The sequence below is a fragment of the Bufo bufo genome, chromosome 1, assembly GCF_905171765.1.
Source record: "Bufo bufo chromosome 1, aBufBuf1.1, whole genome shotgun sequence".
Taxonomy (NCBI): Eukaryota; Metazoa; Chordata; class Amphibia; order Anura; family Bufonidae; genus Bufo; species Bufo bufo.
In genome coordinates, this window is record NC_053389.1 from 472258252 (window position 1) to 472278056 (window position 19805).

General features: G+C 41.5%; 1 protein-coding gene across 1 annotated transcript in view; it reads left to right on the forward strand.

Annotated features, from left to right (window-relative positions):
* AMDHD1 (amidohydrolase domain containing 1) overlaps positions 1–10438 on the forward strand; it is a 35444-nt gene extending 25006 nt beyond the window's left edge. Inside the window, exons 8-9 of the mRNA XM_040409047.1 lie at positions 7875–8035; positions 10033–10438. Coding sequence (XP_040264981.1) covers positions 7875–8035; positions 10033–10138 — 267 coding nt within the window. The 3' untranslated portion in view covers positions 10139–10438. The remainder of the gene's footprint in view (positions 1–7874; positions 8036–10032) is intronic.
* The last annotated feature ends 9367 nt before the right edge of the window (positions 10439–19805 follow it).

The window sequence follows — 19805 nt, forward strand, 5'->3', positions numbered from 1 at the left end:
ACGAAAACTCTGGCTAACCGACTTTCAGACTGGCTACCCCAACTGATCCATAAAGATCAAGTGGGCTTCGTTCGAAACCGACAGGGCGGAGATAATACAAGGCGCACCATTGACTTAATTGATATCACAAATAAGCGCAGAGACTCGGCGTTGTTGCTAAGTCTTGACGCAGAGAAAGCGTTTGATCGCTTAGGGTGGCCTTTTATGTTCTCTACCATGGAGGCCTTCGGTCTGAAAGGCCCTTTCCTTACAGCCCTCCATGTTCTATATGCCCAACCTACAGCGATAGTGAAAATGAAGCATGCTCATTCTTTGCCTTTTCCTATAAAAAATGGTACGCGACAGGGATGTCCACTGTCCCCTCTGCTCTTCGTTCTATGCATAGAACCCCTAGCGGCGGCCATTAGGTCTCATCCTGATATTCATGGGATTAAAGTGAATGCAGTAGAATTCAAACTTTCACTATTCGCAGATGATATCCTGCTAACATTAACTGACTTACATATTTCGCTTCCCAACCTCTTTAAATTACTAGAGATTTATGGTAGATTGTCCGGTTATAAAATTAATACCACAAAAACTGAGGCTCTCCCTCTTAACCTAGCCCCTGATATTTTGACCACCTTAAAATCTAGCTTTAATTTTCAATGGACGGAAACGTCCTTGAGGTATTTGGGGGTCAACTTAACCCCTACTTATTCCTCGTTGTACGCTCAAAATTTTCCATCTATGTTCCGAGAACTCAAGGCCTTACTGATTAAATGGATGCCTTTTCCCATTTCCCTTTTGGGCCGTATAGCATCAGTTAAGATGAATATTTTGCCTAAATTACTGTATTTGTTTGAGACTCTCCCAATTCCTGTCCCTGAGAAGGAGCTGCGGGATTTTCAGTCATCCATATTCAGGTTCATCTGGAATGGAAAGAGGCATCGCATAGCTTGCTCAATTTTAATGTCACCCAAAACTCAAGGTGGATTAGCAGTTCCAAATATTAAAAAATATTACTGGGCTACACACCTTAGAAGACTGCCAGCCTGGTCCAATATGTACGCGTACTCCAGATGGATGGAAATAGAGAAGTTGTGGATAGCCCCTGTACATCCGAACTCACTCATTTGGTACTCCCTACAACCCTCACTTAGACCTGAACTACTGGGCCCTATGTCTTTTACATGTAACATATGGTCGAGATGTAACAGACTGTTTTCACTTGCATCGGAAAAATCTTCTATGGTCTCCTTTCTGTATAACCCACTATTTAAGTTGGGAATGAGCACAGCTTTTCTTAAAACATGGTTTCCCAGGAAGTTGTTCAGATTTGCGGATGTTGTAAACTATAGGACTCTGGGCTTGTTCTCATTTGACGAGGTACGTTCCTTGCATCAATTACCAGAGTCTTGTAGGTATCAATATGTGCAGATTAGCCATTTTTTTTCGGACCTCTTTCACTCAACGAAGGTGTCAACCCCCACGCCGTTTGAGAAACTTTGTAAATTGACTGTTACAACGAAGGGTCTCATTTCAGACATTTATCTTATCCTATCATCCTCCTCTGTCACTCACTCCTACATGTCTAAATGGGAAGTAATTCTAGGCCATCCTATAACGTATGCAGAATGGAAACAGATATGGGAACGGGCAGCGAAGTCGTCCTCATGTATCACATATAGGGAAAACACATATAAAGTGCTTATGTTTTGGTATCATACCCCACAGCTATTAAAACACTTTAGCCAAGATATCTCTGATAGATGTTGGAGGTGTATGATAGGTGAGGGGACCCACCTTCACATTTTCTGGGAATGTCCTGTGATTGTGCCCTTCTGGAGAATGGTGGAGTCTGTCTTTTTTCAACTCCTCGCAATTCGTTTTCCTTTTACACCTTTTTTTTACTTATTGAATATGCCAAAAATGTCATTAAAAAAACAATTCCTCCTATTAGTCCTTCAGGTGTTAACGGCGGCCAGACGCCTAATTGCGAGGTTTTGGTTGAGGGCAGACGCGCCTACCCGAATGGACCTCATACATAGTGTAAGGGAAGTTAGGAAAATGGAATACTTAACTGCATGTATTACTAACTCAGTCGATAGATTTACAAAGATCTGGCAAACATGGGATGACGCTTTTGATCACTTACAATAAAAGACCTTTGATTACCAGTTAGATTGTTATTTTTCCCCCTTCCTCTAATTTCCCCCATGTGTCGTGTCATTGTAATTGTCTTATGTCCTTTTGTGGTTTCAGCCCTTAGTGCGTTTATTGGCCTCAGATGCAAAATGTATGTTTTGTATACTAATGTACATTTGTTGATATTGACGTTATGCAACATAGTATTGTACCTGTATTGCCTCTTACGATTGTGCTATGAGACAGTGTACCTGTATTATTTTTTCATTGATAAAAAAATCAATAAAATAAACAATTTAAAAAAAAAAAAAGCAGGGATACTCAACCTGCGGCCCTCCAGCTGTTGTAAAACTACAACTCCCACCATGCCCTTCTGTAGGATGATAGCTGTAGGCTGTCAGGGAATGATGGGAGTTGTAGTTTTGCAACAGCTGGAGGGCCGCAGGTTGAGCATGCCTGGAATAAAGTATAGAATTTACTGAGGGAACGGAGGACACTGCACAGGGTAGGGAGGGATTTAGTGGGGTTTATTGTTGGATATGTTTTGTACTGTATGTTAAAAGACAAAAAAATTATCTGATTTAAAAAAAATATATAACTTTCTATAGGCACAGCCTATACAGAAATACTGTTGCAATTTCAGTCTGTCATAGATTTGTATAGAACTTCAATACAAGTCTATGGGAATGACTAAGCAATCTTTTGAGACATCAAAGAGTCTTTAGAGGGACGAAACCGAGCTAAACCAGAAAGTCAAAACGTCAGCGGGTCTGTTTTTTTGCCTCCCTAGTCCCATATAATAACTGGTAGGAGATTTCTAATTTCTCAGTGCACAGGTAGAAAGTCCCAAAGTTACTCAGTATTAGCTGGCTGTGTATTTATCCTTTCCACAGTGCAGTGCAATAAAACGTATAAGTGCAAACAATAGCATAAATGATGATAGTGCAAGTTAACCCTTCCAAGTGCATTAACCCCTTAGCGCAGAACGCCGTACATGTATGGTGGGGGATGCATTGCCAGAATGCATTTCGCCGTACATGCACAGTGGGATGATCGGACGGTCACCAGGGCGTTGCACGCCCGATCACTGCAGGGGTCCGGCAGTCCCTGGTAGCCAGGCCCCTGCTGTGTCCGCCGGCATCGCTGTTTACAGTGATGTAATAGCAAGCGATCAAAAAGTCATATGCACCCCAAAATAGTGCCAATCAAACAGTCATCTCATCCCGCAAAAAATGAGACCCTACCTAAGATAATCGCCCAAAAACTGAAAAAACTATGGCTTTCAGACTATGGAGACACTAAAACATGATTTTTTTTTTGTTTAAAAAATGAAATCATTGTGTAAAACTTAAATAAAAGAAAAGTATACATATTAGGTATCTCAGCGTCCGTAATAACCTTCTCTATAAAAATATCACTTGACCTAACCCCTCAGGTGAATACCGTAAAAAAAGCCATTTTTTGTCACCTTACATCACAAAAAGTGTAAGCAAGCGATCAAAAAGTCATATGCACCCCAAAATAGTGCCAATCAAACCGTCATCTCATCCCGAAAAAAATGAGCCCCTACACAAGACAGTCGCCCAAAAAATAAATAAAACCATGGCTTTTAGAATGTGGAGACACTAAAGAATCTTTTTTTTTTTTTTTTTCATGCTTTGTTATGTAAAACTGAAACAAACAACCCAAAAAATTTCATATTTGGTATTGTCGCGTCCGTGACAACCTGCTCTATAAAAATACCAAATATAAAAATATAAAAACTGTGCCAAAACAGCTATTTCTTGTTACATTGCCTCACAAAAAGTGTAATATAGAGCAACAAACAATCATATGTACCCTAAAATAGTACCAACAAAACTGCCACCCTATCCTGTAGTTTCTAAAGTGGGGTAACTTTTTTGGAGTTTCTACTCTAGGGGTGCATCAGGGGGGCTTCAAATGGGACATGGTGTCAAAAAAACAGTCCAGCAAAATCTACCTTCCAAAAACCGTATGGCATTCCTTTCCTTCTGCGCCCTGCCGTGTGCCCGTACAGCAGTTTACGACCACATATGGGGTGTTTCTGTAAACGACAGAATCATAGTCATAAATATAGAGTTTTGTTTGGCTGTTAACCCTTGCTTTGTAACTGGAAAAAAATTCTTAAAATTGAAAATCTGCCAAAAAAGTGAAATTTTATCTCTATTTTCCATTAATTCTTGTGGAACACCTAAAGGGTTAACAAAGTTTGTAAAACCAGTTTTAAATACCTTGAGGGGTGTAGTTTCTTAGATGGGGGTCACTTTTATGGAGTTTCTACTCTAGGGGTGCATCAGGGGGCTTCAAATGGGACATGGTGTAAATAAACCAGTCCAGCAAAATCTGCCTTCCAAAAACCACACGGCACACTTTTCCCTCTATGCCCTACTGTGTGCCCGTACAGTAGTTTACGGCCACATATGGGGTGTTTCTGCAAACTACAGAATCAGGGCAATAAATATAGAGTTTTGTTTGGCTGTTAACCCTTGCTTTGTTACTGTAAAAAATTGATAAAAATTGAAAATTTGCCCAAAAATTTAAATGCTCAAATTTCATCTCAATTTGCCAATAACCTCTAAAGGGTTAACAAAGTTTGTAAAACCAGTTTTGAATACCTTGAGGGGTGTAGTTTCTAGAATGGGGTCATTTTTGGGTGGTTTCTATTATGTAAGCCTCACAAAGTGACTTCAGACCTGAACTGGTCCTTTAGAAAGTGGGTTTTTGATTTGCTTCTAAACTTCTAAGCCTTGTAACGTCCCCAAAAATAAAATGTAATTCCCAAAATGATCCAAACATAAAGTAGACATATGGGGAATGTAAAGTAATAACAGTTTTTGGCGGTATTAATATATATTATAGAAGTAGAGAAATTGAAACTTGGAAATTTGCTAATTTTTCAAAAATTTTGGTACATTTTGTATTTTTTTATAAATAAAAAATTGTTGTTTTTTTTACTCCATTTTACCAGTGTCATGAAGTACACTATGTGACAAAAAAACAATCTCCGAATGGTCTGGATAAGTAAAAGCATTTTAAAGTTATTCACACATAAAGTGAAACTGGCCAGATTTGCAAAAAATGGCCTGGTCCTTAAGGTGAAAATGAGCCCGGTCCTTAAGGGGTTAAAGTAATGAGTTGATGGCTTTTGTGTAATAGCAATAGGGAAAAATGTCCGCAAACTTCCATATTCCAAAGTACCCTTGCTCCAGGGCACTACATTAATTGTTGAATCCTCACTAAGCCAAGAAACTGCATATGTCTTGCATCCCCATTATGGAACTTGCATATATGTTCAATAAGTTTCAGTGAACCCCCTTTTGTCTTTAATGAATGTACATGTTTTCTGAATCTTAGGCCTCATGCATACGACCGTATATATTATGCGGTCCGCAAAAAAAACTGATCCGCTGAAAATATGGATGACATCTGTGTGCATTCTGTATTTTGTGGAACGGAACAGCTGGCCCCTAATAGAACAGTACTATCCTTGTCCGTAATGCGAACAATAATAGGACATGTTCTATTTTTTGGCGGCACGGAAATACGGACATACGGAAACTGAATGCACGCAGAGTAACTTCTGCTTTTTATTTTGACCCATTGAAATTAATTGGTTCCGTATATGGTCCGCAAAAAAAACAGAACGGACCTGGAAAGAATATACGTTTGTGTGCATGAGGCTTTACTTGCATCACACTAAAAATATAGGCCACCCTTTATAATACAGGACACATGTGCAAATTTGTGTACACCGCATACTATTTTACATGTGATCAAATCTGTGACTCTTAATTCTCAACCACCTAGATTTACATAAAAGCAGCATTGCCCACACCGATAATATCACCTGGTAACATATCTTTCAACCAATTATCTGCATGTCACATAAACTTCTTATACTTCTACAAGATATAAGTGGTTGCCGACTAGCAATATCTGTCAGTGTAGAATCATTCTGCTGATCAAAGTTTTAATGGCTATATTGGAAGGAGAAAACAAATCTCCTTTAGGCCTCATGCACATGGCCGTTGTGCGTCCGTTACGTGCATTGGGGACCGCAATTTGCAACGTCCGTGCGGCGCCCGGGACGGATCGAGACCCATTCAACTTGAATGGGTCCGTGATCCGTCCGCACCGCAAAAAAAAGAACCTGTTCTATTTATTTTGCGGTGTGGAGGCACGGACAGAAACACCACGGAAACACTCCGTAGTGTTTCCGTTCCGCACCTCCGTGATTGCGGACCCATTCAAGTGAATGGGCCCGCATCCGTGATGCGGGGTACACACGGCCGGTGCCCCGTGTATTGCGGACTCGCCATATGCGGACCACAATACAGCCACGGGCACACAACGGCTGTGTGCATGAGGCCTTACTGTTTATTCTTCCTTTTTTTTTTTAATTTTTTTTTTTTTTTTCCCTTACTGATCAAGGACGCCAAATTTTTCATTCTAGTCCCATTAAGTGATTGATAAATGAATGCTTTAGGGTACTTTCTTCTGCCTAAATCAATCACTTAGTCCCCTGCATTGCATTTCAAAATGGCCCTTATCAGAGTTTTTTTTCTCATGCATTGGATGGTAACTCCCATACTTCAATAAAGGCTGGCTGTCGGTTTCTTAAACTCACTAGTGTGCACAAAACCATCCATGCACTGCAATATCTGTTCTCCAAAATGACTAGTAAAAACATGTTCACCTCATTCCGATTCAGATAAGACATAAATGCATCAAATTCCAAAGATTATCCTGACTATACAAAAAATCTATAATCTATGTACCGTACACATGGTTGAGTATAAATCATATTGTCTTGGAAGTCCACCAAAAAAACTGATTAGTGAAATTGGTGCCATTGGGGTCCCCATTATGGTCCCTGCCCTTTGGCGGAAACATCCATCACTTAATTGAAAGGAATTGTGTTCCAGAAGAAAACTTAGTTCACACACATTCTCTACACAAGGCCTGTGTCCTTATTGTTGCCCAAAAGGCAACACCTTACTTCCTACACACCTGAATCAGATGGGATGCAGTTGTAAAGGCTCTAGACGTCTACACTCGCCAACTTGTAATCTTCCTGCCAGTGAAATGTTACTATTTCCAGAAAATGGGAGGTGTCTCTCAAATATTAAGATTCCTACAAAAAGTAGAGGTCTAAGGATCCACCACTATGGAGCATCCAAGTGGTTTGTCCAAAGATCTGTGTACCTTTTGGAATAATGTACCAATAAGTTTTTTTTTAGGAAACTTGATCATAAGCCTGCGAGCAAAATTATCTGTAAAAAAAAAAAGGCTCTATCCCTGTACATAACAGTGACCTAAGCAAACCATGGTATATTATACATCAACTCACTATTCAACTGTTGCAATGCTTCTTCCAAATAATGTCTGGAAAGCAGAATTAACCCCCCCCCCCCCCTCCCCATCGGCCAGCCTCCCCAATACATCACATTGCGTACTCAACCATTGCAATGCCTATTGCTCACTCTGTTAAATTGGGAATAGATTTAGGATATGTCAGGGCCTGAAAATCATCCATAACCTGTCTATAAAAGATGTCTAAGGAAGAACCAGCCATTATTGAGGATGTGGTTATGGATGTTACCTATCCTGCAAATGTATCTGTATCTCTTAATTTACTTAGGAAATAATAATATATATGAACTTGACAGACATATACCATATTTTCAAACTTACTATGTAATTATGTATGAATATTTGTTTTGTAGCCTATGGTGATGCACCTTGCCTGTGTCAATATGAAGATGTCTCTGAAGGAAGCTCTGGCTGCTACCACAATCAATGCTGCGTACTCTCTTGGAAGATCTCGCACGCATGGTTCATTAGAGGTTGGGAAAGAAGGAGATGTGGTTATCATTAATGCTCCACGGTTTGTATTAACAAATTCAATGTAACTTGCTACTTTAGTCAGTAAACTGAACTTTATATGCAAGGTGACTACTGTAACACTGCTTTGTGTCAATCATTGGGTGAATTAGTGCTACGTTTCCTCTCTGTATAATAACCTTTGTTCGGGCCTTTGTTTTTATCAACTAGTTGTAAACACTCTTTTCATGGTAAAAAAAAAGTCTAGATTTTTTTTTCCCTCACAAAATGTTCTGACCACGTTGAAAAGTGTAAAGTAAAATATAGAACCAAAAGCAAAAATAAATATATTTTATGTAACAAAAAACAAAACAAATAATTTTTGCCATAAAGTCGCTGTAGTCATAACAACCCATTCTTACTTCATGGTTTTATATGTACCTCAAAAAAGTGCCATAAAAATTCAACTCATCCAACAGAAACGTATAATTTCTAGCTCTCCAAATGTGAAGTCATGGAAGCTTTTTTTTTTTTTTTTTTTTCTAATTAAAAGTGCTTTTATTGAGCAGAAGTATTAAAACATAAAAGAAACTATACATCTTTAGTATAGCCATTATCTAGCCAACCCATAGTTAACATATAAACCCAAACTTAACATCTAAATTAAGTTGCATGGGAAATTGTTAAAAAAATTTTTTAATGCAAGCAGTTATATACTGTATATACTCAAAATTGTGCCATTGAAAAAGAAATCATGGCTGTGTGAAAATGCCAAAAATTCATTCTATTAAATATTTTGTCATAGTTTACCAGTTTTCCTTGTAATGTAGTGGGTTAGAGATAGTATCCATCCCCTATTGTGCTGATAAGAACACATTCCTGAGTGATCTGAGAGACATGCATGATGCACACTGGAGGAGGGGCTGATGAGAATAACTGTGTTCTGCACTAACAATTATTTGGGATTCGACTAGACACTTCATCCTAGGTAGGATGTAAGTATTGATTTGCCCTATCTCTTTTACACCCTGGGGTGTCTCTCACGTCTTATAACTTAGTAGAAAGCTATGTGTTATAGCATGATCGAACGGACCCTACCCCATATTTAGGCAATTATGTTTATTTACTTTTTATTATTCAGTTTGTGATTTGTTTGTGTTATCGTATATTTAATCACACTTAGCAAATATATTTATTCACAAATCTTATTCATTCTGAAATATTTTGAATTCACGTTACGTTACACTAATGCATCTCTAAAGAGGTTGTCTGGTCTAAATGCCAACAACCTTAATGCTCCTAAAAACAAAACAAAAACAAAAAAAACTGTCCATGTGGTCCTGCCAGTACTCGCAGGACCATGAAGTAGCATGATCTTATGGCCTTTTTAACACAATCGTTCCGTGCATCGGGGACTGCAATTTGCGGTCCCCAATGCACTGGCCCCATCCATGCGGCAACGGTTCCAGACCAATTCAACTTGAATGGGTCTGTAATCTGTCCGCACCGTAAAAAAATAGAACAAGTTCTATTTTTTTGCGGTGCGAAGGCACTGACAGAAATACCATGGAAGCACTCCATAGTGCTTCCGTGCCTCCATTCTGCACTGCAGCTCCGGATTACAGACCCATTAAAGTGAATGGGTCCCCATGCGTGTGCATGAGGCCTATAACTGCTGCAACCAATCACAGGAATTAGCAGTCACATCTGCTTCAACAGCTCATCCCAGCAATGTCATGTCATTGAAGCAGATGTGATCACTGAGGCCTGAGACTGGCTGCAGTGGTCATGGGAACAAGTTATTTCCTAATCCTGCAGGGACTGGAAGCAACTGGAAACGTGGGCATGGCAGGATCATGGACAGGTAAGTGTTTTGTTTTTTAATGGGGATAAGTTAGGATTGTTGGGCTTGTTAGCTCCTAGGCGTGAAAACCCCTTTAACACAAAATATGCCAGTCCAGTAGGTAAATCAATTTTAAAATCTTAGTGATTTCAGATTTTTGAAAATTAGTCACAGTTCATACTAATATAAATGTAACATTTGTTTTTGTTTTATTTTAGATGGGAACATGTGATTTACCAGTTTGGGGGACACCAAGAATTAATTGAATATGTTGCTATAAAAGGAAAAATTGTTTATAAGAATGAAAGAATTCTTGGCCTATAAGAAGGTTGCAGCTTTAAGATGGAAAGAATTACTGTGGTCAATTGGCGATAACTGCATAGGGGAACAAGCAGAGACGCACTGAATGTGTTTCTAAACTTTGCTGGACTCCTCCGCTGGACTGCATTACATCTGACTATTAAATCATTCACCAATGTTAGACCTGCTGTATATTTAGGGACATATAGTCAGATTTCTCTATGGAGTTGATTGAATGCAAAATTAAGTTACAGTATACTGGAAGAACATTAGAGGCCACATTAATTGTCAAGCACAATAAATAATTAAAAAAATCTTTATTTTGGCCTAGACATTTAGTGTTCCATGCCATAAAACCATAGGTTTTGCTCATAAACTACAGCCTGTAAAATGGTCTATTCTCATCCTGAGGTGCATTCATGTTTCTGTAGGTTGCTGAGAACACATCTGACCAGAGTTCTGGTGCAGTCTTTACATCAAATGATGTAGGAAAAAATAACTTTCCTAGAAAGCATTCTGGACAGATGCCAGTTTTTCTTTGTATGACACCCCTTTAGATGCAACTAGGGAGACTTATCATGAGGGGAATTTTATAATCAAATTTGCAGGAGTCTGCGTTGCCATAATTTGCACCAAGTACTGTCAGGTCCATAAATATTGGGACATCGACACAATTCTAACATTTTTGGCTCTATACACCACCACAATGGATTTGAAATGAAACTAACAAAACGTGCTTTAACTGCAGACTGTCAGCTTTAATTTGAGGGTATTTACACCAAAATCAGGTGAACGATGTAGGAATTACAACAATTTGCATATGTGCCTCCCACTTGTTAAGGGACCAAAAGTAATGGGACACAATAATAATCCTAAATCAAACTTTCACTTTTTAATACTTGGTTGCAAATCCTTTGCAGTCAATTAGTCTGGAACGCATAGACCTCACCAGACGCTGGGTTTCATCCCTGGTGATGCTCTGCCAGGCCTCTACTGCAACTGTCTTCAGTTCCTGCTTGTTCTTGGGGCATTTTCCCTTCAGTTTTGTCTTCAGCAAGTGAAATGCATGCTCAATTGGATTCAGGTCAGGTGATTAATATGGCCATTGCATAACATTCCACTTCTTTCCCTTAAACTCTTTGGTTGCTTTTGCAGTATGCTTTGGGTCATTGTCCATCTGCACTGTGAAGTGCCGTCCAATGAGTTCTGAAGCATTTGGCTGAATATGAGCAGATAATATTGCCCGAAACACTTCAGAATTCATCCTGCTGCTTTTATCAGCAGTCACATCATCAATAAATACAAGAGATTTAGTTCCATTGGCAGCCATTCATGCCCACGCCATGACACTACCTACCACTGCCATGCTTCGCTGATGAGGTGGTATGCTTAGGATCATGAGCAGTTTCTTTCCTTCTCCATACTCTTCTCTTCCCATCACTCTTGTACAAGTTGATCTTGGTCTCATCTGTCCATAGGATGTTGTTCCAGAACTGTGAAGGCTTTTTTAGATGTCGTTTGGCAAACTCTCTAATCTGACCTTCCTGTTTTTGAGGCTCACCAATGGTTTACATCTTGTGGTGAACTCTCTGTATTCACTCTGGTGAAGTCTTCTCTTGATTGTTGACTTTGACACACATACACCTACCTCCTGGAGAGTGTTCTTGATCTGGCCAACTGTTGTGAAGGGTGTTTTCTTCACCAGGGAAAGAATTCTTCGGTCATCCACCACAGTTGTTTTCCGTGGTCTTCCGGGTCTTTTGGTATTGCTGAGCTCCCCGATGTGTTCCTTCTTTTTAAGATGTTTTGGTCACGCCTAATGTTTTTGCTATCTCTGATGGGTTTGCTGTGTTTTTTCAGCCTAATGATGGCTTGCTTCCCTGATAGTGACAGCTCTTTGGATCTCATCTTGAGAGTTGACAGCAACAGATTCCAAATGCAAATGGCACACTTGAAATGAATTCTAGACCTTTTTATCTGCTCATTTTAATTGGGATAATGAGGGAACAACACACACCTGGCCATGGAACAGCTGAGAAGCCAATTGTCCCATTACTTTTGGTCCCTTAACAAGTGGGAGGCACATATGCAAACCGTTGTAATTCCTACACCGTTCACCTGATTTGGATGTTGTTTGTTTCATTTCAAATGCATTGTGGTGGTGTATAGAGCCAAAAATATTAGAATTGTGTTGATGTCCCAATATTTATGGACCTGACTGTATATTAAATGTTACAAAGTATGATAAATTTGGTGCATCTAAGGCCATTTTCACACAAGCATGTTCGGTTTGGGAAACGCCCTCCATGTGACTGTTGCATTTCCCAGACTGAACACTATTCCACTAACCTAAACTTTGATGGTTACCGTGCTGCCATTAAAGGGATTATCTGGGAATTAATATTTGATGACCTATCCTGAGGATAGGTGTACAAAAGAAGATGGCTTCGGCAGCATTCCGCAATATCAAAAATACTTTAATCGTACCTCCAGACACAGATGGCAACGAACGTTTCGACTGTGCAACAGTCTTTGTCAAGCCTAGTGACACAAAATCTGATAGGCATATATATACCCCCCTCATATAAAATACACACCCCGTTACATCATTAGTGCAGATCACTACACAATAAGATACACATGTTCATACTTTAACTCACAGCTAACGACATGTCCAACGAACTCGTGTAGTTCTCCTCGGCGTTCCCTTATCTGTAATGCGCAGTCGCGTCTCAACCCATCTAAAACCCGGAAGTATCATACGTCGCCATGGCACCCGGAGGCGCACGTGTCTCTAGCCAATGAGCTGCCAGAGGGCCTCACTGGCGTCACAGACTGCGCGTCAACCTCGTAACACTCACCCAAGAGCGCACATCCGTGCGTCGATGGCGTGGGTCACATGAGGTACGCAGCCAGTAACAACATCGCGCAGGTACCGGCGCCATGACAACGATGACGCCACGATCAACGCTGCTTACTGTGAAGTAAATATGTGCTATCCGTATCCAAAATGAACTGGTTTGTGCACCATATAGACAACACAGATAATAGCCTGATTACAGAGGGACATCAAACCGGACTGTACATATTCATGATCATAACAGGTATAGAGCAAAAACATATCATAGCAAGTACAGATAGCAATACAAACAGTGTATCCCATGTATACATCACATATGGATCATCATCATAGCACTTTGACATATAAATTTGGGGACCAATCCCCCGGGGATGCGCTACATATAGGTTAAAATCATAATGTCCCTATACTAAGAGGATAAAACAATGACACACATCAATCGATGGATGAGACCTTGAACTCTAGATTCAAACCAAAGGGTTGAAGGGACCTAAGGGTATGGATCCATTTAAGTTCCTTTTTCCTCAGTATTCCCTTCCTGTCCCCACCCCTTCTCAAATATCCCACGCTATCAATAGCCCGAAATCTCAATTGATTGATAGAATGTTTGCAATCAATGAAGTGTTTGGCAACCGGTTTGTCGAGTGCACCTGTTCTTATTGTACTTTTATGTTTATTAATTCTTTCCCTCAATTCCATCGTAGTCTCCCCCACATAGATCAAGCTACATGGGCACTGTATCATGTAAACCACATCTGTGGACTTACATGTATAGTGACCCTTGATTTTAAACCGTTTACCACTGTAGGGATGTGTAAAACCGTCGCCTTTCATGATGCCACCGCAGTTGCAACAGGAAAGGCAAGGGAAATTACCATTCCTCATTGGTGCTAGTCTTTTCTGTCTTTCGATGTCCTTACCCCCTATATCCGCCTTCACCAATCTATCCCGTAGGTTGGGGCTCCGTTTGTATGCCATCATTGGGGGAACTGAAAATTCAGTGACTGCAGGTAATCCTTTCTGCAGGATCTGCCATTCCTGACGCAGGATGGTGGCTATATTGCCGCTATCGCTCCCAAAGATGGATACAAATGGAATTCGGGGGGGTCTCATGTTTCTGTGGTTTCTTTACCAAAGTGGAACAACGTTCCATAGATGTAATCCTATGCTTGGTACGGTTAATCAATTTGGTGGGATAACCTCTCTTACTGAACTTGTCGCACATCTCATCAACTCTAAATTCAAAGAGGGTGTCATCTGATACGATGCGACGTACTCTAAGTAATTGACTCCACGGAAGGGAGCTTACCATATTCTGAGGGTGACTACTGTCATACATTAACAAGGTGTTCTTGTCTGTAGGTTTTTGGAAGAGATCAGTACAGATCCTTCCATTGAGCACCTGAACTCGGACGTCAAGGAACTGCAGCTCACGGGCAGAATGCATCACGGTGAACTGCAGGTCCCGGACCCCAGAGTTCAGGTGCGCATGGAACTCATCCAACTCAGGCACAGTCCCCGTCCAAATCAAGAAAATGTCGTCGATGTAGCGCCACCAGCACAGGACTCTCTCAAAAAATGTGGAGCGATACACCAGCCGATCCTCCACCTCCGCCATGAAGATGTTTGCGTAGGTGGGGGCCACATTGGACCCCATCGCCACACCCCGCTTTTGCTGGTAGAAGGTGTCCCCGAAGAGAAAATAATTCCTCCTCAGGACCACCTCCAGGAGGGCGAGGATCAGCCGGCGCGCCCCAGGAGAGAGCCCTGTGCCGGCCAGGGCCACATCGACGACATTTAAACTATAAGAGTGATCAATGGATGTATACAGGGATACAACATCAAAACTCACAAGCAAAAACTCCGCCGGCAAGTCAAGTGAATTCAGCTTTGTCAAGAAATGGCCAGTATCACTGATATAGGAGGGAGCCGTGGTCGCGTGGATCCGCAACACTTTGTCCAAAAAGATGGATACAGGATTAAAGATGGAACCCCTGCCCGACACTATAGGTCGGCCAGGGGGATCCACAAGACTCTTGTGGATCTTTGGTAATACATATATCACAGGGGTGATCGGATGGCTCACACGCAGAAAGCTGTTTAGTTCATCGTCAATGACTCCTTGACTAAGAGCCTCATCCAATAACACCCCTATGTAATCAAATGTAATTCCATAGTATTCAATCTCTTGAGGTCTTGCTCCACTTTACGTTTCAGGATATCAACAGAGGGGGAGCTTAGAAATGTCACATCACATCCATCTACATTGATAAGTCGCTGTATGTCCTCATCAGTATATACATACATGTGTCTTGGCGAGGTATCCATATTCTTACTTGGACCTGGGGGACCCTCCATGATGTGTATCACCACTGCGTCCAACTCCCCAGTGCACGCCTCTCGGATCAAATGTAGAAACAAATAGTAGTGTAGAAGCAGCACTATGCGGTCTCAGGATAATGCGTCTATATCAATGCAGCAGCCTAACCGTAGGCCCTTGATCCATCAGGCCAAATCGTATACGTGTAGAAAAGAAGATGGCTTCGGCAGCATTCCGCAATATATATGTATTACCAAAGATCCACAAGAGTCTTGTGGATCCCCCTGGCCGACCTATAGTGTCGGGCAGGGGTTCCATCTTTAATCCTGTATCCATCTTTTTGGACAAAGTGTTGCGGATCCACGCGACCACGGCTCCCTCCTATATCAGTGATACTGGCCATTTCTTGACAAAGCTGAATTCACTTGACTTGCCGGCGGAGTTTTTGCTTGTGAGTTTTGATGTTGTATCCCTGTATACATCCATTGATCACTCTTATAGTTTAAATGTCGTCGATGTGGCCCTGGCCGGCACAGGGCTCTCTCCTGGGGCGCGCCGGCTGATCCTCGCCCTCCTGGAGGTGGTCCTGAGGAGGAATTATTTTCTCTTCGGGGACACCTTCTACCAGCAAAAGCGGGGTGTGGCGATGGGGTCCAATGTGGCCCCCACCTACGCAAACATCTTCATGGCGGAGGTGGAGGATCGGCTGGTGTATCGCTCCACATTTTTTGAGAGAGTCCTGTGCTGGTGGCGCTACATCGACGACATTTTCTTGATTTGGACGGGGACTGTGCCTGAGTTGGATGAGTTCCATGCGCACCTGAACTCTGGGGTCCGGGACCTGCAGTTCACCGTGATGCATTCTGCCCGTGAGCTGCAGTTCCTTGACGTCCGAGTTCAGGTGCTCAATGGAAGGATCTGTACTGATCTCTTCCAAAAACCTACAGACAAGAACACCTTGTTAATGTATGACAGTAGTCACCCTCAGAATATGGTAAGCTCCCTTCCGTGGAGTCAATTACTTAGAGTACGTCGCATCGTATCAGATGACACCCTCTTTGAATTTAGAGTTGATGAGATGTGCGACAAGTTCAGTAAGAGAGGTTATCCCACCAAATTGATTAACCGTACCAAGCATAGGATTACATCTATGGAACGTTGCTCCACTTTGGTAAAGAAACCACAGAAACATGAGACCCCCCGAATTCCATTTGTATCCATCTTTGGGAGCGATAGCGGCAATATAGCCACCATCCTGCGTCAGGAATGGCAGATCCTGCAGAAAGGATTACCTGCAGTCACTGAATTTTCAGTTCCCCCAATGATGGCATACAAACGGAGCCCCAACCTACGGGATAGATTGGTGAAGGCGGATATAGGGGGTAAGGACATCGAAAGACAGAAAAGACTAGCACCAATGAGGAATGGTAATTTCCCTTGCCTTTCCTGTTGCAACTGCGGTGGCATCATGAAAGGCGACGGTTTTACACATCCCTACAGTGGTAAACGGTTTAAAATCAAGGGTCACTATACATGTAAGTCCACAGATGTGGTTTACATGATACAGTGCCCATGTAGCTTGATCTATGTGGGGGAGACTACGATGGAATTGAGGGAAAGAATTAATAAACATAAAAGTACAATAAGAACAGGTGCACTCGACAAACCGGTTGCCAAACACTTCATTGATTGCAAACATTCTATCAATCAATTGAGATTTCGGGCTATTGATAGCGTGGGATATTTGAGAAGGGGTGGGGACAGGAAGGGAATACTGAGGAAAAAGGAACTTAAATGGATCCATACCCTTAGGTCCCTTCAACCCTTTGGTTTGAATCTAGAGTTCAATGTCTCATCCATCGATTGATGTGTGTCATTGTTTTATCCTCTTAGTATAGGGACATTATGATTTTAACCTATATGTAGCGCATCCCCGGGGGATTGGTCCCCAAATTTATATGTCAAAGTGCTATGATGATGATCCATATGTGATGTATACATGGGATACACTGTTTGTATTGCTATCTGTACTTGCTATGATATGTTTTTGCTCTATACCTGTTATGATCATGAATATGTACAGTCCGGTTTGATGTCCCTCTGTAATCAGGCTATTATCTGTGTTGTCTATATGGTGCACAAACCAGTTCATTTTGGATACGGATAGCACATATTTACTTCACAGTAAGCAGCGTTGATCGTGGCGTCATCGTTGTCATGGCGCCGGTACCTGCGCGATGTTGTTACTGGCTGCGTACCTCATGTGACCCACGCCATCGACGCACGGATGTGCGCTCTTGGGTGAGTGTTACGAGGTTGACGCGCAGTCTGTGACGTCAGTGAGGCCCTCTGGCAGCTCATTGGCTAGAGACACGTGCGCCTCCGGGTGCCATGGCGACGTATGATACTTCCGGGTTTTAGATGGGTTGAGACGCGACTGCGCATTACAGATAAGGGAACGCCGAGGAGAACTACACGAGTTCGTTGGACATGTCGTTAGCTGTGAGTTAAAGTATGAACATGTGTATCTTATTGTGTAGTGATCTGCACTAATGCTGTAACGGGGTGTGTATTTTATATGAGGGGGGTATATATATGCCTATCAGATTTTGTGTCACTAGGCTTGACAAAGACTGTTGCACAGTCGAAACGTTCGTTGCCATCTGTGTCTGGAGGTACGATTAAAGTATTTTTGATATTGCGGAATGCTGCCGAAGCCATCTTCTTTTCTACACGTATACGATTTGGCCTGATGGATCAAGGGCCTACGGTTAGGCTGCTGCATTGATATAGACGCATTATCCTGAGACCGCATAGTGCTGCTTCTACACTACTATCCTGAGGATAGGTCTGACACCTGGGACCCCTGCCATTCAGCTATCTTGTGGATAGGTCATCTATATTTCCTGGATAACCCCTTTTAACAATGTAGACCAAATAAAAAATGTAGTACTAATTAATATAATGCTGCTGAGGCTTGTACGGCCACACTGTACTAGGCTGACCACATCCCAACCACAGCACAGCCGCTCTGTGTGGCCGTACTATAAAGATTTCAGTTTACCATATTTTTACATTTTGAAAAAACCCTTTTTACTTTTAAGCCCCTTTAAGCTCTTCAGATCACTTGTGCCTTATATTTCAATGAATTATAATATACATTGCATAGTTGGAATGTTCTTATGGAGCCCTGCAACCTGCAGGCCTCCCTAAGAACTACAACTGTAATAGGGTTTCTACAGACAGACCCATGCTATTGAAATTTAATGGCTTCCCCTGTTCCATCATCTGCCAAAACATAGGTCTGGCTAAGACAGCAGCACATGAACAAAGTCATCCAGGAGATCTGTGGATAGTTACATCTCAGTGGTTAGAGCTGTTGCCTTGAAGCACTGGGTTCATGAATGCAAATCCGACCAAGAACAACATCTGCATGGAGTTTGTATGTTCTCCCCGTGTTCGTGTGGGTTTCTTCCAGGCACTCCAGTTTCCTCCCACACTCCAAAAAATATACAGATAATTAGCTAATTATTGTTAATTGGCTTCCTTTCAAATTGTCCCTAATATACAGTAAATGATGGTAATGTGTGTACAGTGGTGCAGACTATGCTGGTGATATACCATGAACATGAAATAATTCCATAATTTAACATCCCCTGAAAATTAAGGTGGAGATTTATCAAAACTGGTGCAAAGGAAAACTGGATTTAGTATCCTGAAAGCGCAATACAAAATGCTAATGTATTGAATACATTTTTATTTATGCATTTGTGATACCAAAAGAGGTATAATACAGTGTGGGCTCAGCATGCATGTGGAACCTGCATTCCCTGAATTTAATGGAGGCCGGTATGGCACCAGTGGAGGTAGTATTTAGTGTAGGTTCCTGTCCTAAAGAGATCGCCTTGTTTGCAGACAGGCGCAAATGATTTTGTATGAAATGTATTTGCCAAGAGTCTCACATTTATAATGTAGCATAAACATTAGTACATTTTCTATAGGTGGTATGGCACTATTGTATTTACTTTATTATTTGTGTTTGCAGAGTACGGTTACATTAGTTACATAGTTTTTTGGGCTGGGGGCTGCAAAAAAAATAAAAAAAAAATATATAAATTTAATTGGCACTCGTCTGTTACACAAGCTGATGCAAAGTGACTGGGGATCATTACCACAGTCATTGCTCCCTCATTCAGTTCTATTAACTATTAGTAGCCCATCCCTGATCAGGGAGATGTGCTGACGATAATTGTACATCTTTCATCCTGATAATATATGCAAATCAGGCAACAAACGAGTGATTCCTTGTTTATCAGCTGATCAGCGGCACGATTATACCACCAGATATCAGGAATGAGCGTATCTATGAACACTTGTTCCCAGTAATTGTCCTGAATGTCGTGCAGTGTAATACGGGCTTAAAAATTTCCCAGTAAAAAATTATTTTTAACACATTCCTTCAGCATGGCCCTGAGACCTGCCTCCATCTTCTGGTCCTGGCGCTGTTTACA